The sequence below is a fragment of the Prunus avium genome, chromosome 7 (assembly GCF_965620075.1).
Source record: "Prunus avium chromosome 7, drPruAviu1.hap1.1, whole genome shotgun sequence".
In the NCBI taxonomy this organism is placed as follows: Eukaryota; Viridiplantae; Streptophyta; class Magnoliopsida; order Rosales; family Rosaceae; genus Prunus; species Prunus avium.
The window spans coordinates 34,815,136-34,842,152 of record NC_142290.1 but is presented as its reverse complement, the minus strand read 5'-3'; the positions used below and the strand labels follow the sequence as shown (position 1 = coordinate 34,842,152).

The following is a 27,017-nucleotide window of genomic DNA, read 5'->3' as shown; positions in this document are numbered from 1 at the left end:
TACAAATAATGTACCTATTTTTTTTCTCTAATAATGTACCTAGTAAAACAATTTACTTAGTATAATGAACCTATTTTTTCGCTAAATTTTGTATCTATTTTTTTTCTCTAAATAATGTACCTATTACTTGTTTTATGAAAAATAATTTGATAATCTATTTATTTTTTGTTTTATGATTTTTTAAAATGAACCTATTTTTTTCTCTCTAAATAATATACCTATTTTTTTTCTCTAATATGTATACCTAGTAAAACAATTTACCTAGTATAATGAACTTATTTTTTTCTTCTAAATAATGTAACTATTTTTAATTTATAAAAAAATGTACATAAATTTCAATTATACAACGTACCTATTTTCTATAAATTATTGTGTACCTATTTTTAATTATTGAAAAATGTACTGAAATTTCAATTACAAAGTAACTAGCCTAGTTTTTTTTTTTTTTGGGTAAATAATATACCTATATTTTTATACACACACACATATATATATATATATATATATATATATATATATATATATATTTATATTTATATTTTTCATATGTACATTATTGGATATGTAATTTACATAATTTTTTTTCATTTGCAATTTTAGGGGGCGATATTTTAGAGGGAATGGCAACCAAAAGAAATGGGGTGATTGATATGCTATTAATAGGGAGTTTTAATTACAATTATGGAAATTAATGAAATGCTTGGAATAAATTATAAATAAAATATGAAGTCTGATGGCAACGATATAAAAACATAGGAATACTATGACCTCTTATATCCTACTGGTCATTTTAGTTTGAAATTGGTTTTTACACATAGATTTATAGAATAATGGGTATATGTCTAGGAAATAAAAATTGTAGGGACCTATACTAGACAAGCCCTAAGCTTAAAAAGATGCATATGCTTAAACTTTGGTACATCGACTTTAAAGGTTACATGTGGTGCATGAGATCTTCGATGTCCACCTCTTCGTATTAAATTCGAGTAAAACATCCTTTTCATCCCAATCAATGGAGGCCAGAAACGAAAGTGACTCCAGTAGAAGGCAGCCATGAAGTCCCAGCAATAAAATTAGCAACAGTAAACTCAACAGCCACGTCAGCTCCAATCACATGAAACCCAGGCCATTGCACCCTTTTGCCCACTCCCGCCCCCGGCCCCACATTCGCATACTCCGCGAAGTACAGTGTCTTGAGGCTGGATCCTCCAGCCCCAGGCCACTCCACCCAGCCTTGGGGTGCAATGACGTCGTCTATGGTTGATTCCATGACGACGGCTCTAGAGTATTGCTTCCATGGCCTCCCCAAATACGAGCTGTAGGAGTGCTTAACTGGAGAGAAGTCCGAGCTGGGTATGATCCTACAGTTTTGGACCGAGAACCCAGTTTTTTGTCCAGGATCAGACCTACCATTTGCCAGAATTGCATTGTAGCCCTTGTGTCTGCGTAGCACCAGATCACAACTCTGGAACACAGCAGCAGCGTTGCCAAAGATGAAGTCTATTGTGCCATAGATGTCACATTCTCTGTAGAACTGACGGAGGGCATAGGCATAGAGAGTGTCTTGGTAGCCAACAATGCTACACCTGTAGAGAACTGAGTAATCAGAAGAGATGTAGAGAGCCAAGGCTTGCTTTCCTTCAGGGCCTGCTGTGTTTTGGAACCCTATATCCCTAGCAATGAACCCATCTCCTGTTACAGCTGCCCATGCCATGCAAACCAGGAAGAAACATTACACAATGTTTTTGGCAATTAATCAAATCAATAATAAACATTACATGCACAATTCAATTATCATCCAAAATCTGGATGAAGATTATAGAGGTAAATAACACATTATTTTATCACGCTGTGTGACAAGTACTTATTACAATTTTAATTAGAGATATTTAGTGATATACCCATTCTTAGCACTAATAATATAGATAAACCATACATCATTGAATTTCTATAAACAAACCCAAAAAATGACAGCTGACTCTATTACATTTAAGTTTGATTATTAAATTACTTTGATACCCTTTTAAGTATTTTGGATTTTTTTTATGAGGTTTTGGGGTTGGGCTTGTTTTACGAAATTGATGGTAGTTTTGTAATTTATAAGAAGTTAAAAGTCTCTTTATTATGTTGTAAATGGACTTTGGATGTGTTTCTAAAGTCCATTTCATATAGGATATTTTTATAATTTGAGCCTCTATATTGGGTATAATAGTGAATCTCCCTTTTAATTATTAGGGCCAGTTTTAAATATTTAATAAGACATTTCAATTGACACGTGATGTTATGTGATTATTTAATTCGAAAAAGTGAATTTTACCTTTTATAAGACTCGCAATACCATAAAATGTTTGTGCTGCCAAACTGTGAAGCCATTAGAGCACTTCCACCAGTTTGCCCTTTGCCATGGCAAGAGGGGGTTAGGACAGCTACTATTCACATGAATAGTGGCTGCCCTTGCAAAAGGTTGTGGTGTTTCCATCAATTGTCATGGCAACAACTATTCACATGAGATATGAGGAGAGAAATTTGTATAGAATTTTGGTGTGGGAAGTGAAAACTATGACTAAGTATTTATTTATAAAAAAAATCTGAAATTATTTGTATTCTTTTTAGATTTTTTTCGATTTTTAATTTTTTTTTTTGTTGCTGACATTAGCAAATCCGGACTTGAATTCGGGCTCATCTTGCCTGAGGGCTGGCCTGGTTTCATGGCCCCCAGCAGCTGCCCTGCCCAGCCCTTGCGGCTGGAAACAGTTTTTGGGTTACCCCCTAAATTATACATGACATAAGACTGGCCCAGTGTTAAAGTGAATGAATTATTATCATCATTTGACAGGAATATTATGAGAGAGAGACAGGAATATTATGAGAGAGAGAGAGAGAGAGAGAGTACTAACTGAAAGTGGCTGAGCCAGGCATGGAGGCACCTTTGGCAACGCTATCATCTCCAGTAATAATAGTGGAATATTTTCCATCTCCTATCAACGTAATACCATCTTTTTTAGTGTGAATCTTCTCGTCATAAACCCCTGCCTTTACATAAATCACAAACCGGGCCCCGGAAGCTGCATTGATGGCTTCCGATACAGTTTTGTAGTTGCCGGATCCATCTTTGGCAACCACGGCATCAGCTTTTATGGCGGTTGCCTGAAGTAGTTTCCGGTCCCTTGGCGATACCCATTTGGCAAAAAGCCCTTGGTCAACACTACGGTGATTTGTGACCGTTGTTGTATGGTTACTTGCGATACGGTTGACAAGAGCTAATAGGTTACTTACCAACTGAGAAGCGTTGTCTACGCGCTTGGAAATTTGACCAGAAGCATAGTCTTTGCAAGTGTCTTGGAAAGTCAACGCAGCACTGAGCCATGCTTGGATGTCACGCTTGTTTTTCCTTGGAGATTGTTTGAGTGCCAATAGGGATTGGTCGAGCCGCTTCAAGGACATGTTCATGAGCTCTCCACAATAATAGTCTGCATACATAGTAATCAACATATGGTGAAAAAGGCTTGCATTCACAGACAAATACTTATGTTTCTACACTATATATGAATCCGAGCATGTTTTGTGCACACATATTAATGTTTAGATTTACAGTATGACTACTACCTTTGACGGAATGAACACGTTGAGCTTCACGGGCTCCAAGTTCACCTTCCAAATTGAATTGGGAGCTGAAGTTGACAAACTCGGAGGTGGCCAACATGGTCTCAGATATGGTCTTGTTTGCAAGAGCCAACATTATATCAACATGTTGTTGATCATGCCCTGAACCAGACCCCGTCATGGTTTGAACACATATGCTGGGATATCTTGTAAAGCTGCATTCTTTTTTAACATAAATTTGGTAGCTATCATTGGCTTGCCCTGCCCCTAACACTGAGGCCCCTCCCAGTGCCCAAAACACTACCACAAACTTCAACATTCTAAGTACTACCAGAGAAAACATACTCACAAATGTTTTCGGCAAAGAAAAGAGGCAATGGGGTCTGAAATATATAGGCGAAAGACGTGCAAAATATGCGGAAAAGTAAAGAGCCTTTTTGGTGTTCGTTTGGTGGGCACCTTGATGAAGAAGTGGTGGTGCTAAAATGTCCATGTCATTCTTTAACCTTGAATGCCATTCGATAACGGCCTGTTTGTACACTTTTAGTACACACTTGAGGAGATCACATGATATATTTTGTACATGTGTTATAATATGGGTGAACGACGTAGTTTGTTTTTAAAATTTTTAAAGAATATTATCAATAATCCACTTATATTATAACCTACTATAACCATAGCGGAGGTGGTGATATGTCAAATTAATACATGATTTTAAGTTGATTTGCTCTCTACTCTTGACTTGAGTAATCTTATGTTTAGAAATCGGGTTACACTATAGTTTAATGCATTTATGGTGCAATTAGTTCTGCACCAGCACCAATCTGCTAGCTTTAGGAGAATTTTCAAAACCCAAATTATGCATTTTTGTTTTTGTTTTAACAACTGTTATTGACAATCTAAAAAAGTCATCCTGCATTTCAAGGTTTTTTATTAGATTAGATTTGACATGTATATTGATCAAGTGGTTGTGCAATTGTAGAAAGAGATTTCCAACCACCACATGGAAGAAACATTAATACCATGCCATCCTATTCCACTGCACCGGTATCCTGCCCTAGCTAGTTCATGAAGCAGATATAATTATATTGATAAATCAGTATCTGGTCGTAAAAGCAATGGTACTGATATTCGAACTCTAGCATCAAATTATACAAAATTAACATATGCACAGTGTTTTAAGGACCGGTGTCGTACGTATACAACCTTTTTGAGAGATATTCGCATAATTCTTCAGTATTTTATCCTTGTTTCTCTCATTATTAATAAAATGTTGTCGACCGAGGGGTTTACTTCAGTGGTGAGGTCCCTCCCCCTTCCCCCCTTGGTCACCCGTTCAAATCCCAGGATAAGTGCCCCCCTGTAATGTATCTATCGCTAATTCTCAAAAAATAAAATAAAATGTTGTCGCCTTCATGTCCGTTTGGCATTGCTTATTTGGGATGATAAGTTATTTTTAAAAAAATTTGGGAAGCCCAGCCCAAAAGCTTATCAAAATTAATGGTTTAAGTAAATAAAAAAATATAAAATAATGTAAAGTAAATAGTTTTTGCCCTTGCCCTTTGGGGTGGAACCAAAAAAGGCAAGGCTACCACTATTCTTGTGAATAGTGTCAAACCTTGCCTTGCCCTTGCTTTTTGAGGTGGAGGTGCTAAGGGAAAACAGCTAATGAGGTGCTTTCATTTTTTGATTATACATAAATCAGTTTCGAAAAGGCGCTAGGTTTAATGATTATGCGGGAATTAGTACCAACAACACTTTTAACAAAAAGTTTACCAAACGCCAAACTGTTTTCTCTCACATCAAATTTGACAACGATTATTTTCACAGCACATCAATGCCAAATTGACCCTTCGTATAAAATAAAAGGGTTGTTCTCTAAACTTTAGGTTACCTTTTTTAATTATAAAGTATGATTGTTATAATACATGTGGTTAGTGTCATATATTGGTGAAGGGTTATGATCAGGTTGGCTTTTAATATATGGGGGACATTAGCACATGCATGTGTATATGTGATTCAAGTGATTGATGCAGAGAATACGCACACGGGTACCAGTCATGACCTGATCGATCAAGTAGTTTACCAGTCAAGATAATGAAAATTTCAGCCGCCAATGATGACCAACAGTTCATGGATGGGATGAGGCTAGCTAGCTGTTCTGATACATGGGGCGACAAAAATATTGCACAATGGTTGTGTGTGTTCTTCGGATAATAAATTCTTCCATCTATCTCTAGTGCATCTGAAACCTTCGTGTGATTTTCTTTTCTTTATATAGTTTGCTTTAGGTCTTGTCCCCATAGAGTCCGTCCCCGAAGATGAGATTTATTTGTCCTAATATGTTTTCAGCATTTCGTACCTAAATTTTCCCATTTTCAGTATTAAACGGTGAAATATTAAAAACCCAAAAAAAGTACACTTGATTAAGTAAGGTGAAGAGGCAACAAATTGGAACATGATACTAATCAAGCATTTTCTGTTGTAATTCTCTTTCAAACTTGATATCTTTTGCAATTCAAAATCATCATCTTGTTGATGAAGGCAATTCAAAATCATCATCTTGTTGATTAAAAAAGTTTTAAAAAACCTCAGGTATAGCCGATCGGCTATACTATTTATCAGAAAAATTTAGGAAAAAAAATGAATATAGCCGCACGGCTATACTATTTATTAAAATTATTTTAAAAAGAACTGAAGTATAGCCGCATACTATTTATTAAAAATCAATTTAAAAAAAGTTCAGTATAGCCACGGCTATACTATTTAATTATAATAATATTTTATGCATAGAGGGATGCATTCATCTATTAAAGACATGTAGAGCAACCTTTTGTATTTAATACGGTATATAGGATTTTAGGACATGAAATGCTTTTGCTTATGCTTCACTTTTCATACAACAGTTTATAAGAAGAATACTACCTTATCTCTTACTACTATACCTAGAAATCTTTGTTTGAAATCGAAAATTTTATAATAAAAAAACTTGTATTAGCATGAAACATACGTACATGTATTGTACGCTGGCTATACGATTAGTTTAAAAAAGGTGAATATTCTAAACTACTCTTATCGATAAACAAAATTCAAGGGAAAAAAAAAACCAGTATAGCCGCGCGGCTATACTATTTTTAAGAAAATTTTAAAGAAACTGAAGTATAGCTGCAATATAATTAAAGAGTATAGCCGTTCGGCTATACTATTTATTTAAAAAGTTAAAAACCCCCAAGTATAGCGCTCGGCTATACTATTTATTAGAAAAAATTTTAAAAAAACTGAAGACTATAACTAAAGAATATGGCCGTTCGGCTATACTATTTATTATAAAATTAAAAAAGAGAAGCCCATATTGACTCTTCTGGGTCGGGTCAGGTGGTCTTGACCCAACCTGAGAGGAAGTAAAGACACGACGACGATCTGTTTGTAAAGTCCATGTCGTTTGCTGGAACTCCCTCCCTTCTTCTGAATGTACGAACGACAAGTCATAACCATTCTCTCTCTCTCAGTCACTGAAGCTGTGTGGCAGAGTAAATGGCGGGAGTGAAGTTGCTGACGCTGAAGATAGGTGGCTTCCGATGGACTTAGCCGAGCTCTTGAGTCGTATCATCGTGCTTGAACAGCTGAACTCTAAGCCTCCTGTAAGTAATTACCAATTTCATATTATTTCGAAGAAATTAATCTCTTCCTTTTAGCTTTTGAATAGATTAAAGCCAACCCTTCTAATGCACTTGTTTCAGAGTTTTTCACACGTACTTTTTGTGTGGTTGGGTCGTTGTAATTCTCTTTCGAACTTGATATCTTTTGCGATTCAAAATCATCATCTTGTTGTTTTAGTAGAAAAATAACAAACCCAACTGAAGGCAGTGTTCGAAAAATCGGCCTAGGCGGTTCCTAGGCGGTTGGCGGTTCCTAGGCGGTAGGCGGGCGCCTAGGCGGATCCTAGGCGGTAGGCGGGAGGATAGCGCCGCGATTTCGCCCTAATCGTTAGGGGTAGGCGCCAGGGAGTTAGGCGGCGCCTAGGCGGGTCGGGTGGCTGCTTCTCTACTCTTCTCGACCCAACCAGTGGCAGCGACGGCTTCTTCTCTACTCATCAGAGGTATTTTTGAATTTTTCTTCTTTTCTTTGTAGCTGATGCTGGGCTCATCTTATTTCAAAGGTGCGCAAGAGGAGATGACGGAGGCAGAGAAAGAGCAGAGACGATGGAGGCAAAGAGAGATGGGAGACGATGGAGGCAGAGAGATGAGAGCTATATAGGACACAACGGATAGATAACTGAGGATAGGGTTCGTCCAAAAAAAGGTGAAAATAGAGTTAGTGAAACGCTATAGTTTCTCTTGTGGGCTGGTATTTTAACAAGGATCTCTTATGGGCCCATATACTGAAACATAACCTAATTTTTCGAACACTGACTGAAGGTGTGTGAAGTTTTGATGTAGTTAAACCCCACATTTTGCAGGATGTGGTCTTCTTCTTTTTTCTCTTGATATTGCTCAACTTTTAAACCCCCTCTTGTATTATAGATTCAAGGTGATCTTCTATCTTTGAGTTTTTTCTGTTAAACTGTAAACCATGTACAAAAGAAGAGAAGTGAAAGAAATTTTTGCATTTGGAGCAAACTGTCAAACAACACCAAAAACAAGGCAGAGTCCATTTCCCACTTTGCAGCACCACAAACAATACATCTTTTCCGTCGCATCTACAATTTATAATTCCACCCTCACCACCAGGACAGATCTCTATCCTCTTTCTGGAAGAAGTTTTCGAATTAAAGCAAAATTTTGAAAACATGGAAACCTAGCATTCAGTTCTCTGGTACAACCTAGCATGTAATGAATCATCTACATGATGAACAAATGTTCTCATACGTAATTCATTTTTTTTCTTCTTTTCGTTAGGGCTAATATATATTAGTGTGTTGCAAAGTACAACAGGATGCCAATTTCACTGCCTTGTTGATCAATTTGAAACAAGAAATTGACAACATCACCATTTCAATCAAGACACAGATGTTCCACTCTTGTTGATCAGATACTCAGTCGTCTCGGTTTGACAGATGAACTCCTTAGTTTTCAGATAGGCCGAAGCGAACAGGAACTCCCTTGGCCCTGAGCCAAGCATACCCTTTCAAGAAAGGCCCTACAGTATACTTCATAGCCTCCTGCTTGTCAATGACTTTGTATCCAGACCACTTGACCCTGTTATCAGTCTTGGCACCTGGTCCCTTGTTGTTATACTCTGCATAATACAGCGTTTTCAGTGCAAAGTCTCCTTCCCATGGTGTCCATCCATCTGGGTGAATCAGATCCTCAATTGTTGAGTCCATCACTATGGTTCTTGAGAATTCCTTCCATGGCCTCCCAAGGTAGGTCTTGAACTGAGACTTTACTGGCTCAAGATCTTTGTCAGGCATGATTTTGCAATTCTGCAGAACTATTCCTGTGGTTTCCTGTTTGTCAGCCCGTCCCTGGGCAGTAACAATGTTTTGTTGGTTTTCCATAGGTTTCCTGACGTAGATCAAGCAGTTCTGGAAGATAGCAGCAGCGTCACCAAAGATGAAATCAACAGTGCCAGAAATGACACAGCTCTTATAGAACTGCCGATGGGTTTGTGCATACAAGGTGTCTTGGTACCCTTCAAATCGGCAGTTGAGAAAAATAGCACGGTCTGCTTGGACTCTTGCTGCCACTGCCTGATGCTTCTCAGGACCAGCCGTGTTTCTGAATCCCATGGACTTTGCCATAAAACCTTCTCCTAAGGCCGCTGAAACAGAAACAAATGAAAAAGGAATAAGTGCCATTGACGATGGCATTAACTTCTTACAGTAAGTATGGAAGTGGAGCACATCATATGGTTTACAATGGCGAGTTAGGCCTTATATATATATATATATATATATATATATATATATATATATATATATCAGTTCTTGCCTAAGTTTTGCACATACCAAAAGATGCAGTTTGGAATGTCCTAACTCCGTCTGCATAGTTCTTATTCCCAGTGATGATGCTCTTCTGTGATCCATCACCATATATGGTAACATTTGGCATCTTTTTTGTCACAATCACAGTCTCATCATAGACTCCTCCTTTAACGTAGATGATATATCTGAATTTTCATAAGGGTAAAAACAAACTAATAAATAAAGATAGCAAGTGTGAGTAATTCTTTTTTCTTCTTTTTCTTTTTCAGAAGTGAAGGAACAAAACACATACCGTCCTTCATATTTTGCAGGCATGGCTGCCAAGGCTTCACTAATGGTTTTGAAGTTTCCACTGCCATCTTTTGCCACAGTCACATTAGGTGTGGGCTTCTCATCATTTTTCTTCAACACCCTTCGCTCCTCATGGCTCATCCAGGTAGGAAACCCGTCCTTGTCCTGTGCTAGAAGACGACGTTTTGCTCCCGAAACTGCTGCTGTAACCGGTAGCTGGAATTGGGAAAGGAGTGAAAGCATGGCCAAGGAATTGCTGGTGAATTCCTTGGTGGCCTGCAACATCTTCTCCAAGTCAGACTTCAATTTTCCATCAGGAAACCCATCAACACACGTCTGCTGGTAAGATATGACTGCACTCAGCCAAGTGTTCAAGACACCAGTTCGAATCTTCCCCGAAGCAGTTGTGTTGCCAATTTGAGAAATGGCATCCCCTAATTCGTCCATGGCATCTTCAAACAGCACTTTGCAATCCTCAAATGCTCCCTTCTCTTCTGGGCTGTTAAAAGTGAGCTCGCTGGATTTGCTGTAGGCAATCCTGGCCTCATCCGAGGCTGCTGAGATAGCGGTCTTGATGAATTCCTTCGGTTTAGATGCGCCCTTTGCCTTTTCGATGATGCTCTCGCACTTGTCCTTGTAGTCTGTTGCGCCACACATCTCCTTCATGATCTTCTCACCCTTTGCTGGCACTTTCTTCTTGGCTTGATCGTTCTTGGGTTGAGCTTTTGCTGGAGCAGGCTTAGAATTGGCTGTTTTGTCTTGCTTAGCATTGCCCTTCTTACTATTAAGTTTGTTCAAAAGTAAATAGGCTCCGACAGCAATCAGAATAAGCAGGACGACGACGACAACTGCGATGATAATTCTCTTCCTCATTTTACGTGCCCTCTCAGCCTTTCGGCGTTCGGATATCTGGTCGAAATCCTGGAATGCCATTGCGAGAGTGGCTAAGGCAGAGGAGCCTCTGCCTTAATGATTCAGGCCCAGGCACACGGCAACAGAGAGAAAGAGACTGGGAAGAGATTGAAATACGATGGTGTTTCAGCTTTAATCAATTTCCTCTTCCTATCTCTTTGTTCTTCAGTTTGGAATTTGAGTCTCCATTATTATTTTGGCAATTGACAGAGGAGGGCTGGTCAGGAGAGTTTTCAGGTTTTCTATTTTTCAAAAGTTAGTTAGAGATGACAACAGGGGTCCTTTCCTTTCCAACCGCATTTCCCTCGCGAATTCTTTCCTCCAGCCTCCAGGTGACCTTTCAGCTTCTAAAATTACGTCTAGACCCCCAACTCTCAAACTATTTATGAGAATGTATTGTTCAAATTTGTCAATGAATTCAAAGGCTGTGTTCTTTTGTGAGGTTATGATTTTAGCTCCAACAAATTCATGACTCAGAATCCAATCTACATTCTTCAACTAATTAAAGCACCAATGCTGCTAGAAGGATCAAATTTTGACCACGTTAGCTGTCCATATGATGTGTACTTATAGCATCCATTGTTATGACTTATTGCCACACACATCAACTGCCATGTCATGCGATTAGCTAATACGACCGCAAAACGCAATCCAATCTACATTCTTCAACTAATTAAAGAACGAATGTTGCTATAAGGATCACATTTTTACCACGTTAACTGGCCTATATGATGTGTCCTTATAACATCAATCGTTACATTTTTATTGTTAATCGACACATCAACTACCACATCACGTGGTAAGTTAAGAGGATCATGAAATGCCCAAAATGTATAATAATATCAGAAAATATTTGACCTCATCCATACAACTTCCACCTTTGGTGTACATAGAACATTCGTTCATACAGAAATCCCAAAGATCAGATGCCATCATCATAAGGAAATGAAGTGGCCTGCAGCCATTCATCACCAATAATAAACTCTGATACTGTGAATTTTGCCGCATCATAATAATCCATAATATGATATCCAGTCCACTTAACCCTATTTTCTGTCCCTGAACCAGGCCCATAATTTTCATACTCTCCATAGTACAAAGTGTCCAACCCTAGATCCCCAGACCACTGTCTCCACCCAGTTGGGTCAATAAAGTCACCAATGTAGGACTCTAGGTACACTGTCCTAGAGAACACCCTCCATGGCCGGCCTAGGTAGCTTTTGACAATTCTGGAGTTTGAGTACAAGTCATCAGTGGCCACAATTGAACAATTTTGTATGGAGATTCCTGTGTCTTCATCTGCTGTGTCTCTGGATTGTGCTGTGATGACCGTGAACTGTCCCGGCATTGGCATCTTGGATACAATGTCACATCCTTGGAATATCACTGCTGCATTGCCAAATATATAATCTATGGTCCCAAATATGTCACACTCTCTGTAAAATTGTCTGAAAGAGTGGACATACAATGTGTCCTGGTAGCCATTGATGATGCACTTGTAGATTGCAGCCAAGTCTGCATTCACTCTGAGAGCAACAGCTTGGTGTTTTTCTGGTCCAGCTGTGTTCTCAAATGTTATATCTCTTGCCAGAAACCCCTCTCCAGAAACAGCTGAAAAATGAATATCACGGAAAATCAAAATGGGATTAAATTCAGGTTCACTTGTGAAAGGGGTTTTGGATGCAAGCAAGATTTTATCATATGAAGACAATATAAATAAATGAAATGAAACAAGGGCCGCAGTAATTAAATTTTTAATTACCTACGGTTGCAGATCTGAATGTGGTCCAGCCATCAACCACACTTCTGTTACCAGTTATGACAGTCGTGTCACTTCCATCTCCAAGAAGAACAATGTTGGTCTTGAAGCTTGGGATTTCCACATTTTCAACATAAACCCCTTTCTTGACATAGATGATTGTTCTATCATAACTATTATTTGGAGCAAAATTAACAGCATCAGTGATGGTGGTAAAGTTCCCAGTCCCATCTGCTGCAACTGTTAAAACTTCACTTGGATCATATTTTTCGCCAGAGCTCTGCAGGATCCGGCGATCTTTCCTTGACATCCATGTTGGAACAGCCAAGAGACGCCGGTTTGTACTGCCTTTTGGAGCCCCTGGCTTTGAGATAACTGAGAGAGAATTGCTAACATACTTGTATGTACTAGTTAAGGAATTTACTAGAGCCGGCTTCATAGGGCCAGAAGCAGAATCCAAGCCTTCCAAGCATGTGTTCTTGTTTGTAAGAGCAGCACTGAGGTAAGCTCTTGCATCATTTAGTTTCTTGGTGTTGCCAGCTCGAACCCGAGAGACTGATCTTTGTAGAGAAGAGAGTGTGATTTGGTGAAGCTCCTTACAATCCTGGATAGCTCCCTTTTGCTTCTCAACGATATTTGAGTACTGTCCAGCCTTGTAGAAAAGATCAGAAAGCTTCCCGGCTTCGGATATCGCAACTTGGAGAGACTGGAGGAGGTAGGTTATGATGTTAGGACTGATGTTTATTGAGATTGAAAGCTTCAATGAGTCAAAGCATACATCTGGGTATGGAGTAGACTTGCAGAATGATCTTATTGAAGACAAGTTGGGATTAAAATTAGTAGTATTTGTGGAAGAAGAAGAAGAATTGTGGAGAGCACTGCAGGTTGTTGAGAAGAAGATTATGCAGAGGAGCTGCAACACTTTTGCAATGGAGGAAGCCATAAGAGTAGTGTTGATGGGACAAAACTGACTCAAACATGTAAAAGAGAGAGAAAAAACTTAGTGATGTTGGTTTTTCTTAAATAATTATCTTTGGGAACGTAAGTTGCATGGATTTGCTTAAGTTAATTAATGAATGATTACACGGATTCTTATAAAGTTCATCTTTGAAAAAGTATAATAATAAGACAAAATGATTCTTGTATCTATGTATATATATTTATGCAGAGTTTAATTCCTTTCTTTCACGGGAAATAGACTTTATGCAGAGTTGTTGTCCTGTTGCAAAGTTCCAAAGCAGATTAAGGGAAAGGGGAGCTGCATTCAGAAAACCTTAATAATAATTTCTACACACACACACAGATATATATATATATATATATATATATATATATGTTTTAGATCCCTGTTTTGTTTGGAGTTTCATGTTATCAGAATTCAGAGGAATGGGAGGATGGTCCTCCCATCTCTGCAAGATATTTTTCTGGCGTGTTTGAGAAACTATGGACATGGGCCACATGGCCTTGTCCTTGGCCTTGTGGGCGTGGGCTAGGCAGAGTGAGTCATCTCTTGGAGTTTGTGAGTCAAGACTTCACCGAATCCATGAAAGCTCAAGCAAAAGTCTCACTCACAAATTCCAAAATAAGAGTTTGATATGAGTGTCTAGTACTCTATAGGATAGAAATTGAGGTGAAGGATTTTGCTAGGGACAGTTGCCCTATGAGCAGACAAGATGCATCAATGGCCGGGAGTCATCCACGCGTTACATGTATTGACGAATAGTTGAGAGTCGTCCACTCGCACGGGGGCAACTTACTCAAGCATTGCTCGTGTTGTGAATTTGTGTGGGGATATGTAACTTGGACTTCCGTGAATGCCAGGTTTTCCATACTAAAACACAAGCAGAAGGGATTACAACTTGATGGAAACGTTCACAACTTTGATAGAGAGACTTAGCAAAAGCATTAGATGATTTATTAACAGGTAATATGTTGCCTTACTATAAATTAATACACACCACACTCTTGCAACTTGACCTTTGTCTGGGGAAAAATCACGGGGGACAAAGACAATTATAAGCTTGTATTATTTATTTGTCCTGATATCTGCCAATATCTAACATGCCCAGATTCTTTTCTCAACAATTTTTTAGACTTCTTTATCTACAGAGACCTGTCTTGTTTATATCCCACTTGACCGACTTATCTTAGCATCGCCAACAACTACCTGGTTATGCTAAGAACTATAACCTATGGAAGGGATTCTTTTTTCTTTTTTCTTTTTTTTCATTTCTTTTTAGACCAGTTTTTTCAGAAATGGTGGTTTTTCTCCTCATATTTTGTTACATACTAAGATGAATTCATTTTGCAAGCTCCTACATTCATCACCATGGCACACAAATAACATACTTATCACAGAATTTAGCCAAAAAAATTTGATTTAAGAAGAAGATATGATTAGGTACAAGAGGTGAAATTACACATTAACTGCTTAAATCCTTAAACCCCAAATTCCGCAGTATATTTGACACCAGTAGAGGGCAACCACAGGTTGCCTTCAATAAACTGGGCCACAGTATAGTTCTTGGCCTGAGTAGACTCGTTGAACGCTTGATAGCCGGGCCACTTGACCCGGTTACCGAGACCCGCCCCGGGTCCATAATTCATGTACTCTCCATAAAACAATGAATTCAAAGCAAAGTCACCATTCCACTCAAGCCACCCTTCGGGCCTTACGACATTGCTCAAGAAAGACTGCATAATTACAGTTCTTGAATATAGCTTCCATGGCCTACCAAGATATGTGGGTGTGGAGTTGACTGAGGCAGCTTCCAAGTCTGAATCTGCAGTTATGTTGCAGAATTGGATTGAAATTCCTGTTGGCTCATTTGGGTCCTTGCGGCCTTGGGCTGTGATGCTGTTCTTTTGGTTTGGGAGGCCTTTTTTGGCTAGGATTTGGCAGTTTTGGAACACAACTGTGGCATCACCAAATATGAAGTCAACAGTGCCACTGATTTTGCAGTCTCTGTAGAATTGGCGCATTGTGTGTGTGTAGAGTGTGTCTTGGTAGCCCCTTATGTTGCATCTGTAAAAAACTGATAGGTCAGAATCTGATCTTAGTGCCACTGCTTGGTGCTTCTCTGGCCCTGCTGTGTTCTCAAATGTTATGTCTCTTGCTATGAACCCTCTGCCACTAACAGCTGAATTCACACAAAGAAAAACAGATCAATTTTGAATGGTTGAATGCTAAATTACCATTAGTGTAGAATGTATAAGAACGTAAAATATGCGCCAGTTATATATAACCTCTTTGTCGGATCGGATACATGTAGGTTCTACAAAGGTTGTATACAACCAATGCACACAAAAATTAATTGCAGAAATAGATGTACATATCAAAATGATAAAATGTTTTCTGATATCAGACTATTACATGAGAGCCTATGCTAGGTGAATTCAAGAAATTAAGTATATGTTTCCTGCTTGACCCCCTCCAACCAAAAAAGAGGTGAGCCTTTGCATGTGACATAAGACTTGCTAGCTCTAGCAGCTTACAATATGTATTGGATCCATGCACTTCACTCTCACACCTCTCATCTGCCATTTTGTTGAGGTTAATTGAATTGGTTGGGATATCATTTAAGATCTCAAGGGTACGATTTTTTCTAATAGTCTTAGAATAGCAAACCAGGCCAAAGTTGACAAGATAAAGCAGAGAAAGAAAAACAAAACTAATTCTAAGGTACTTTGTGGCTAACAAAATCAGGGACCAGCAACAGGAAAAGTAAAAGAAAATTTAAACAGATGCTTATTGCTTACCAAAGGTTGCAGATCTAAATGTGGTCCAGCCATCCACAAAGCTTCTGTTACCAGAGATTACAGTAGCATCCATACCATCTCCAATCATCATTAGGTTCCATTTTTTCTTCTTAATCTCCACATTCTCTTTGTATGTGCCTCTCTTGATGTATATAACATATCTTCTCATGCTATAATCGGGTGCTGCTAACACGGCATCCGTCACATTTGTGAAATTCCCAGTGCCATCTTGAGCTACAATGGCATCAACAGAGACCCCATTGGCTTGAAGTAGTTTTCGATCTTTGGTTTTAACCCATGAAGGGATTTGGCCATTAGGCCCCTGCTGATTAGAATTTGGGTGCACTTGGGTAAGAAGTTCTTGGACTAAAGAGGTTACTTGGTCAAGGCCAGCTGAGACCAGCCCTTGGACAATGCTGTTGGTGCCTTCAAACCCATTACTGCATGTGTCCTGGTTAACAAGTGCAGCGCTCAACCATGTCCTCAGATCAGAACTTAGCTTCCCAGTGCTGTTATTTTTGCCTGAAAATAAATCAAAATTTGTGCCTCTTTGTTAATTTGGTTAACTTTTGCAGCTGAAAATCATATAAGTGTGTGTAACCAAATTTTATTTTGTGCATGATTTAAGCAAGCAAGATTAATCACAGCCTTAAGCTAAATATATGACTTGCATGCAGAGCAGGTTGGAATTTGCAGAGGAAAATCTTCTACTATATTTTTTTTATAGCTTAGATTTCAAGCCACCCTGTGACCTCATGACCCAGAATTCAAAGTTTCCAAAATAAGTGGCAACGTGTCAACACCTACAGAAAATGCCATAAACACTAAAACATCTAAAAGCAGAAACTTCAAGTACTTAATTGACTGGGATTGTTCAGGATTTAGTTACCCTTCTGATTCTGGGAAGCAGAGAGAGACCAGTTCAACTCATCAGCAGAGAAGTCAAGCAAATCAAGGCAGTCGGAAATGGCGTTGGAAAGCCGAAAATCTCCAAAAGCATTTGCAAACTGAGAGAGAATGGAGGCCACCTGTTGCACAGCATCAATGGTGTCCTTCAAAGAGCCTGCAAATTCAGAAGCAGGAACGTTCAAACACTCTGTCTGTAAATCATCTGTGATGCTGCAGCTAGCAAATGGGATGAAGCTGCTGCTGAAAAAAGCACACAATAAGACTAACAAAAGCAGCTGCTTCCCAGCATGCAATGGATTATCAGAAGCCATTAGCAAATATGGCACTAGTTAGCTATTAATGATCAAAGCCTTAAGGCCTACAATAAACTTGAAGTGCCTAAGAATGATGAGAGTGGAGAGCAGCCTATTTAAGGCAAGCAGGTATGGGATTTTGAGAAGGGAGGTTAGCTAGGCAGGTGAGGGAATTTAAGAGGGCCGGTGGATATGTTTATGTGGCATGAGTCAGAGTCAAATCGCACTAGAAAAACTTATGTAGGGTTGTTCTTGTCGCTCCAAAACGTGTAGATTGGATTGGTAGAATAATTTAACTAGAAAATGAAATGTGTCGAAAAAAAATGAAATTTTTCATCGAATTTAAACATATGTTAGCTTTTAACTAGATTGTTTTGCTGCATGACACTAATACGTGATGGAAACAGTTTGAAATTTGGATGAACCCTATGTGTCGGTGTTGGGATTTCATTCACCTAATCTAAAGAGTGGTCTTTTTCTTTGGGTATCAAACCACAAGCACTTTTCAAATGGACAAATAATATCAAGGGCCCTCTCCCATTTGAACGTCTCGTAGACTCAAATTAGAGGCCATGCATATGCACATTATTTGTCCCGTCAGCCTCCATTGCTCGCTTTCCAAGACCAATTGAATTGAGAATTAATGATGCTAATTAACATAATTGCAGTGTCAGCGTGCCACGTAGACATCTCTATTTCTCTAGATTTCTGCACCTGGTTACCGGTAAAGTCAATTTGTTATCCAGGTAAAAAAAAATTGTAAAAAAGTGAGAGTTGAATTCTGCTTTTCAATAGCAATTAGCATGCATTGTCCATATTATCAAATATGAGCAATTTTTCTTTTTTCAAACTTTTTTGTCTTGTTTTGTTTTTACTTTAGTATCATTGTCACATGGAACCCACAAAGAAAAGCATTGTAATAGAATATTTGTGGTGAAGGCATTTATAACGAGAGTTATGGATGAATTAATGAAGCTATAGGAAGGCACATGCATCTATGACGCAAGTTACAGAGAAAAGAAAATATTTTTGTTCACTACTTTTAACTCAAAGTGTATTTTTATTATTATTCTCAACACTTGATATGTGTTCATCGGCATAATTACAGTTTACTCTTTATTTTGAATTTATGAAACCATGATTATGTCAATGAATACGTGTCAAGTGTTAAGAAATGTAATGAAAATACACATTGGTTAAAGTGGTGAGTAAAAATATTTCATAGAGAAAAACAAACTCTCATCCATCAAATTTTAATCCAAAATATCCTCCACCAAAATAAAGATTAATTATCATTTAGCTAAGTAAATAAAAAAAAAAAAAAAAAAAAAAATATTAATACAAATCAACCATATGAAATTGAATGAGATTCTGGAACAGAGACACAGTCAATGGCAAAGCCTATTGCAACCACTAAACAAGTGTGGACCCCAGAAACCATACATGCATGTTGACATGTTGAATTATAAAACAAAAATAATATTATTATATCATGGGCAATTACTGACGTGGATTAAGATTATAAAACCGACAAGTTTTGTAATCAGAAATAGAAGGAAGCAAAGAAAGTGTCATGTTCGAAATTAAAGAGAAAAGGAATAACCTAATTGCTTTTCCAAAAAGCAATAAAGGCTCGAAGAAGGAAATGGCTCATGGCTTTAAAGAAGAGGGAAGCAGGACGACGCAAAAAACGCGTTTTTACAGCTTGGGTTGCTTGGACTTTTCTCCAAACTGCTTTAATTTTCAGAAAAGCAGTCCATATCTATAAAAACGCGGTTACAGTATATTGCATTGTCTGACTCTCTGTGTGTAAACAATTAAGCTAAGCCATGCATCTTAATATAATTACATGCACGTCATTATATTGATTTGTTGGCAATATTAATTGTCGATCCAGCATCAGCCCCACATGCACGTTCTTTTCTGTTTAATAAATATTACCATAAGTTCCTTTCTGATTTCTCCTTCACTAATGAAGTTTAAGGACCAATACTATCAATGCTTTGCATCAAGTAAATTCAAAGTGTTTAATTTTTTTCCCAATAAATGTTGGTTATATTTCTTTATGTTCATTATTTGTAGCAGTGTTTATATTATGGGTGAGGGTTCTAGCGTAGTTGGTATGGCCCTGAACTGAACCTACATACGTTGTTATTGTTTCTCAGGAAATTCGTGCAACGAAATATCCTGAATTTGATATTTTTTACACCAAAATATTATCTTAAGGTATTCGTGCTTATATGACAGCTCAAGATCGGACTCATGAAAAACCTATAGATTCTACCATGTGGAAACGCTCTATTAAATTGTTGAAACAAAAATTATTTAGTATATATGCATGCTTTAACTTTATCACGTCTCTCGATCTATCCTTGATTTTGTGACCAAAAAGATAATGTAGACTTGTCATATCAAAAATTTCATGCACAATGTAGGTAGCCATCTTCTACAACTTTCATGTTGCATTGAACTGTGGATTCGTCTTTTCGACGCAACTATGATTCTTTCTTCTTTTATCTTAAAATAGGCTAAAGTTATGAGGTAGAAAAACACAGAGGAGGTTGGGTGGGGGCCAGTCTGAGACAAGAGCTGCTAAATTAATCGACTTTTGGGCCGGTTTGGTTTTTAGAAAATCTTTGCTTTCTCTTTTATATGCGATTTGTCGGATCATATTTGAGGTGGTTTTGTAATGTCTTTGAAGCTGCACATGTGATTGAAATTGCAATTCATCTCCACCTTCCTCTCTTTAAGAATGCAGTTGAACCATATTCGTTCTCATAAGCCTAAATCTATTTAAAAAGAACTGGACAGCTTTGTTTTTGTTTTTGTTTTTTTCATTTGGGTAAATTTGCAAGCTATGGATACATCTGATTTGGGCTGCTGAAATCCTAATGGCCCAAAACATATAGTGGGCTTATATTCTTGAAAATTTAGACGAACATATAAAATCCAAATTCATTCTTCGTTTCGTTTTTTGGAATAGAATGATAAGCGACTTTGGAAGAAACTAGCCATAAAACGTGTGCTTATATTATCCAAAAGCTTTCAAGTTTTATAGTAAACTAAGCCCATATATCCGAAAGGTTCGCACTTTTATTTTGCAAGTTCATGCGTACTTCAATCTAGATTCATAAAGTTTTTTAATTTTTTTTTTTATAGAGACAATTCAGATCAATAGTTTAAAATTGCTAAAAACTTACTCTTCTTCCGAGATCCAACTCTCAAATTCTTATTGTTCTCCTTAATGACACTAGCTTGCCTTCCACGTTACGTTACTGCTAAACAGTCATAACTCATTTACATGATATTATAGTATTTATCTGTGTATAGGTTTATTATCGTGTACCATGGTTATTAAGAGAGAGAGAGAGAGAGAGAGAGAGAGATTACGCTATGGTTACTGGGTGGAGAAGTGGTGTGGAGCTACGAGCCATGGTGGGCGAAAGTGAGTTTAAATGAGGCCTCTTCTTCTCTGGCTCGTCAGAGTTAGAGTTTTCCATTTATCGTTGTTATGGTGCTCTTTACGAAACCCAGTGCACCATTACAGCTCTCAGGTTCCGAGCTCTTTCTGTCAAAAGAAAAAAGCCTAGAAGGACTGATAGCATTTCCGCAGGTACGACTGGGAGTGGGAGAGAGCTTGTTGTCGACACGACGTCGTTGAGAGATCACGAGGAGTTCATTTACTATCGTCAAAATCAAATCTTTAATAAACTCCGCCCCTAAAAAGTAAAGGGTACAGCCGCTCGGCTATATCGCGCGGCTATACTCTATAACACAGTATCACCAGTATAGCCGCGCGGCTATACTATTTTCAATAAAAACCGTAGTATAGCCGAGCGGCTTTACTATTTATAAAATATAAAAAAACCCGCCTGGCGCTGGCGCCCGTTTAGCCACGTGTTAAAAAGGTATAGCCCAACGGCTATACTATTTTATAATAAAAACCGTAGTATAGCCGTGCGGCTATACTATTTATAAAATATAAAAAAACCCGCCTGGCGCTGGCGCCGGCGCCCGTTTAGCCACGTGTTAAAACAGTATAGCCCATCGGCTATACTATTTTTATAATAAAAACCGCACGGCTATACTCTTTTTTATAAAATTAAAACCTAAGTATAGCCGTGCGGCTACACTATTTTTAATAAAAAGGGACCCGCCTGGAGCCTGCGCCCGCTCGGCACGTGTAAAAACAGTATAGCCGTACGGCTATACTATTTTGCATACTCTCTCTCTCTCGACAGTGGATGCTATGATAATTGTTGACTTGTTGAGAGTGATCTAATTGTATTGTTCTGATTTACTCTTGCAATTGTTAGTTGTTGTGAGTTGGCTTTATGTTAGAAATATGCAGAAAACTGGATCCAGGATTGTTACCCTAAGGGGTCTTAGTGTAAAAGTTCCGATATTTTTTCAAATATGAAAATAACACTAAAATATAATTTTCTATTACTTTCCTCTTATCGTTCCATAATTCTACACATGAATTAATCAAACCAAACAATCAACCCTTTTTTTTTTTTTAAAGAAACAAATTTTATTAAGACAAATGAACAAACAAGAAGTCCATCACAAAATTAATCATAAACCCTAAATTCCAACAAATCAAATAATCATATATAGTCATCCAATCCAATAAATCATCCACACACAAAATCATCAATATTCATCCATTCCAATAAATCATTGTATTAGGCATTATCATCAAACAAAAGAATGTAACACAGAGGTTTAAGTATACCAAGAACAATAAATTTATAAAATTAGAGATGGAGGGGGAAAATAATAAAATTTTCAGCCATGTTGAGGGCTTGGGGGGGAGATTTAGTTGGGAACTTAGGGTAGAGAATAATAGAATTTGGGGATTTTAGGAGTCCATTTGAGTGTTTGAGTTGAATGGAGCATAGACATGATATTTTATTACATTTATTTAAGTATTTTTATGTTTTTCATAAATCTTTGTCTCATGAAAGCCCATTCTCCACTCTCATGAAAGCCCAATGAAATGGGAAATACAAAGGGTTGTTGGGCCTCTGTATATTAAACGTTGGTAAAGTTGTATGATTGAAAGCAATGGGTTTGGACATTTGGGGAAGTTGCTGGGCCAGGCCATTTATAAAAAAAAAATTCCTGGGTCAAAACGACGTCGTTTTGCCCAGGATGTTTTGAAAAATCAGCAGCTTCTTCTTCCTCGCACAGCTCCTTTCTTCCTCAGGAAAAACATCAAGCACCTGGTGTGCAACTCCAAGGGGTCTCTCCCCCAGCTCCAAGGGACCTCTAAGCCTATTTCCATGGCTTCCAAGAGGTCGTGCGACCCCACTGACCCCACTGTGGCTCCGCCATTGCTTAACACCCACCAGCTTAGTTCTGCCTTGGCTTTATGTCTCCTCCATTTTAAGAACAGAAACAATTCCGTTCTACTCTTATTATCACAAGTGCTTTCATGCATTAGGCCAATGCCAGTCAAAAAATGGTATCAGACGATTATCCAGCATTATCACAAGTGCTTTTACACAACACATTAAAGTTATGGGATCACTGATTATCTAACATGGTATCAGACAATTCTTTGCAAGTGATCCTAAGTTCTACCCATGTTCTCCACTTCTTTGTTGGTTTGCAAGTGACGTATGGGGCTGCACTTGTATGTTTGTCTCTTTCTGGCCATACACTATTTGGAGCCAGTCTTGTCTAATACTAGGAACTTTGAATTAGTTAGAGAATTTAGATTAAACTTTTGCATTTTGTACTACTAGCACATATAACTATACATGAAGCAACAGATTGCACCTATATTTCCCATTAAGGTTGACTTTTGAATTTGATATCTTTGTAGTAGCTATAACCTCATTGGAGATACAACTGAGGCAAATGTTAATCTGTTTCTGCACAAACACAAGTGAGAAGTGACATAATCTGAAACATAATAAGATTGTTTCTGGGTACAAAAACATTTATCTTGCTCCTACTTTCTGGCAGGTAGAAATGAGAAAGAATGACATGCTTTGCTGCCAACCATTGCATTAGTGGCCAACTCATCCATACATTGCATATTAGCATATAACAAATGGCAATTCTGTCAGTTCCCTTGGCTGCTGCTTTTTCTAATATAATTATCAATAGATTAATACAGATATCTAATGATAAAAAATAAAAAAAACACAACTCAAAAGCTGCAAAGATAGTCAGCAGCAGCAGCAGCAACAAAGGCAGACATAAAAAGCTTGCTAGCTGCATCCATGGATTCAATTCAACTTAAAAGCTCCAAAGTTTGAGCTAGCTTTTGGAGTTTGGATCAAAACAAAGTTCCTTCATGCGCCTCAGAATCCACTATCTGCAGATTAATGGCAACAGAAGCTGATATTCCAGAAGCTATATCTGTCACGGCAGGGTATTCTAGAATCTTGATCACTCTAACTCAAATAGCTTACTCTGTTTTCTTGTAATGGGAAAAAATGAAAAACAAAAACAAAAATTACATATGTGCCGTCAGTAATCAAGTGCAGGATTAACATTCCTACTAAATATGCAAATAAAAAACCAAGGCTTGTGACTATAACCATCTGAGAAACCTGTAATGCGCCTAATTTCAGACTGATCTGTTGACTGGCTGCTAAGGTAAGTCCGAATTACATCAGCATACTCTAGCTGCTTCACGTGAAGAATATCAATCGCTTCCCGCAGATTTTTAACCTCCCTCTCCGTCGTCAATCTTAGGTAACTGGATGATATCATCTGAGAATCACAAGAAAAACAAAGAACCTATAATCAGTACATAATTCCTCATGCACTTACTCCTTCAAAAATAAGTGTTAAAAAATGAAAAAGTTACTGTATGAAATTAGTTTGCACAACAATGAATTTACAATTGAACCTCTGACCTTCAGAAGATATCTTTCCATCCAAAGTGTGGACTATCCTCTCTGTTTTTTCCCTATGAGAATAAATGGAATGTTCCAAGAGTTTTAACAACTCCCTAGTAGATGTACGACGCAAAGTGAGAGCTTCTTCAACATATTTAGCAATTTCATCATTGCCATTAGTTTCTATAGAATCTCTTTGTAGGAGTCTACAAAGAAACATCTCCTCCGCAGAACATGATGGAATTGAACCTGAAAAGCACACCGGTCAATCTGATCTATATGATGTGAAGAATAAAATAAAATGAACACTAAGATTTTTATTTAGTCATCAGAAAAAATTAGGGAAAAAAAGATGAAGTAGCATAAAACAGCACATGTGCTGCTGTAAAATACCACGAGAATAATCAGCGCCATCTAAAATTTGTAAAGCATTTTGGCTTCCTCCAGCACATAGTCTGATTTGTATACAGAAACGAGTGACATAATCTGATTTACTCTTGCAATTGTTAGTTGTTGTGAGTTGGCGTTATGTTAGAAATATGCAGAAAACTCAACACCCACCAGCTTAGTTCTGCCTTGGCTTTGTGTCTCCTCCATATCTATCAAGAACGGAAACAATTCCGTTCTAATCTTATTATCACGAGTGCTTTCATGCATTAGGCCAATGCCAGTAAAAAATCCGATGATTCATAGGACATTTAAGGGCTGGTAAGGACAAATTAATATTAAATGATTGTTGAGTAAAATTTAAAAAAAAATAAAATTTGTTTTTGTTTTATTAATTTTTCTTCATCTTTCATGCCCTTTTTTCATGTTTTCTTATCTCTTCAACCCCCCACACCACAAAAATGGAAGAAGAAGCTCCTAGGCGGTAGGCGGGAGAACACTGCTGCGAGTTCAACCTAAACGTTAGGAGTAGGCGCCAGGGAGTTAGGCGGCGCTTGGGCTCCCGCCTAGGCCGCTTGGGCGGGTCTGGTGGCTGCTTCTCTACTCTTCTCGACCCAACCAGTGGCGGCGACGGCTTCTTCTCGACTCGTCAGGGTTATCTTTGAATTTTTCTTCTTTTCTTCGTAGCTGCTGCTGGGATCACCTTATTTAGAGATGGGAGGTGATGGAGGCGGAGAGATGAGAGATAATTGAGGGTAGGGTTCGTCCAAAAAAAGGTGAAGATAGGGTTAGTGAAAGGCTATGTTTCACTTATGGGCTGCTATTTTAACTGGTTTTTTTTTTTTGGGGTAACATGGGGGGCTAAAAGCCCAGCACATAACTGGTATTTTCAGTTGTATTGAAGAAAGGTGAAAATAATGTTTAATTACAGGAGGAATATGTACTCATTAGAATTTACACTTGGATGAAGGTAGAAGAAATCAAGAAACTAACCCGACAAAGCACCAATATTTCCTCAAAATCAATATGATGTTTGAGTACTAGTGCTGGAGCAAGAATAAGATCACGAGAAACTTCACAATTAAAATTGCTTCTCACTGAAAAGTTATTATTTACTATTTGTTAAAGTTGTTTAGTTTTAGTTGAAATAAACCTTGTTTTAAGGAAGTAGATAAGGTTTGAACTTTTCTTTAGGAGGATCCCTTGATATCAGGGACTGTTAGTCATGGGATCGTGTTCTTTTGCTTTATGTTCTGTAAGGCTATTTAAAAGCCACTTTCCATTCAATATATTATTCTGCATTCTCTCAATTATAAGTGATATTTCAACAATTGGTATCAGAGCACTAAATTGGGGCCTGAAGAGCAAAGAAAGCAGCAACTCTTGCCGTAGCAAGTATCAATGTCGACTGAAGGAAGCAGCTTTGTTCAACCATCAATCCCACGCTTCGATGGTCACTATGACCATTGGAGCATGTTAATGGAGAATTTTTTGAGATCTAAAGAATACTGGAGTCTCGTGGAGAATGGAATCACAGCATATGCAGGAGGAACGGTGTTGACAGAAGCTCAACAAAAAACCTTAGAGGATCAGAAGCTCAAAGACTTGAAGGCCAAGAATTACTTGTTTCAAGCCATTGATCGAGCAATTTTGGAGACAATTCTGAAGAAGGATACGGCAAAGGATATCTGGGATTCCTTGAAGAAAAAGTATCAAGGCACGGCTAGAGTTAAACGTGCACAGCTGCAAGCTCTTCGCAAAGAGTTCGAGATGTTGCAAATGAAGAATGGAGAAACAGTCACTGACTATTTTGCGAGAACATTGACTGTGGCAAACAAAATGAGGATACATGGAGATAAAATGGAAGATGTCACTGTGATTGAGAAGATTCTCAGGTCTATGACACCTAAGTACAACTATGTTGTATGTTCAATTGAAGAGTCAAAAGATATTGATGCCCTTTCAATTGATGAACTGCAAAGTAGTCTGCTGGTACATGAACAAAGGATGACCTGCCATGAAATGGAAGAGCAAGCTCTAAAGGTTAGTCAAGAGACTTATTCACCAGGAAGAGGAAGAGGTCGAGGCAGTTTCAGAGGTCGTGGAAGAGGGAGAGGTCGACAAGGTTCATTTGACAAATCAACTGTGGAGTGTTACCACTGTCATGAACTTGGACATTTTCAGTATGAATGTCCTCAGAAGGAGAAGGAGTATAAGGCTAATGTGGCTGAGACTGAGGAAGAAATGTTGCTGATGGCATATGTTGAAGACGAAGGTGATCAAATGGGCAGCACTTGGTACTTGGATTCTGGATGCAG

General features: G+C 38.1%; 4 protein-coding genes and 2 long non-coding RNA genes across 7 annotated transcripts; 1 reads left to right on the top strand and 5 right to left on the bottom strand.

Moving 5' to 3' along the window:
- Positions 1-697: 697 nt before the first annotated feature.
- On the bottom strand, positions 698-4,089 carry LOC110749177 (Plant invertase/pectin methylesterase inhibitor superfamily). Its single transcript, XM_021949211.2, has 3 exons — positions 3,607-4,089; positions 2,898-3,470; positions 698-1,701 (listed from the first exon to the last, which is right to left on the bottom strand). The coding sequence occupies exons 1-3, from the start codon at positions 3,944-3,946 to the stop codon at positions 1,010-1,012; spliced, it is 1,605 nt and encodes a 534-aa protein (XP_021804903.2). The 5' UTR covers positions 3,947-4,089; the 3' UTR covers positions 698-1,009.
- Positions 4,090-7,044: 2,955 nt separating this feature from the next.
- On the top strand, positions 7,045-11,197 carry LOC148293378 (uncharacterized). 2 transcript variants are annotated; one of them, XR_015837071.1, is made up of 4 exons: positions 7,045-7,244; positions 7,444-8,968; positions 9,106-9,427; positions 9,799-11,197. It is a non-coding gene; the product is annotated as an uncharacterized LOC148293378 (long non-coding RNA). The 2 variants fall into 2 exon arrangements; XR_015837072.1 differs by having other exon boundaries at positions 7,441-8,968.
- Positions 8,226-10,753, bottom strand: LOC110749229 (putative pectinesterase/pectinesterase inhibitor 45). The gene is made up of 3 exons (XM_021949290.2): positions 9,822-10,753; positions 9,554-9,714; positions 8,226-9,366 (listed from the first exon to the last, which is right to left on the bottom strand). Exons 1-3 carry the CDS (start codon positions 10,751-10,753, stop codon positions 8,669-8,671), a joined length of 1,791 nt encoding a protein of 596 aa, XP_021804982.2. The 3' UTR covers positions 8,226-8,668.
- Positions 11,198-11,548: 351 nt separating the features above from the next.
- LOC110749230 (Plant invertase/pectin methylesterase inhibitor superfamily) lies at positions 11,549-13,681 on the bottom strand. The gene is made up of 2 exons (XM_021949291.2): positions 12,495-13,681; positions 11,549-12,343 (listed from the first exon to the last, which is right to left on the bottom strand). The coding sequence occupies exons 1-2, from the start codon at positions 13,432-13,434 to the stop codon at positions 11,655-11,657; spliced, it is 1,629 nt and encodes a 542-aa protein (XP_021804983.1). The 5' UTR covers positions 13,435-13,681; the 3' UTR covers positions 11,549-11,654.
- A 1,170-nt stretch (positions 13,682-14,851) lies between these two features.
- LOC110749154 (pectinesterase/pectinesterase inhibitor PPE8B) lies at positions 14,852-17,651 on the bottom strand. Its single transcript, XM_021949184.2, has 3 exons — positions 17,140-17,651; positions 16,251-16,772; positions 14,852-15,631 (listed from the first exon to the last, which is right to left on the bottom strand). The coding sequence occupies exons 1-3, from the start codon at positions 17,468-17,470 to the stop codon at positions 14,931-14,933; spliced, it is 1,554 nt and encodes a 517-aa protein (XP_021804876.1). The 5' UTR covers positions 17,471-17,651; the 3' UTR covers positions 14,852-14,930.
- A 5,777-nt stretch (positions 17,652-23,428) lies between these two features.
- Positions 23,429-25,637, bottom strand: LOC110749261 (uncharacterized). The gene is made up of 4 exons (XR_002525590.2): positions 24,706-25,637; positions 24,331-24,561; positions 24,022-24,184; positions 23,429-23,888 (listed from the first exon to the last, which is right to left on the bottom strand). It is a non-coding gene; the product is annotated as an uncharacterized LOC110749261 (long non-coding RNA).
- Between the last annotated feature and the right edge of the window lie 1,380 nt (positions 25,638-27,017).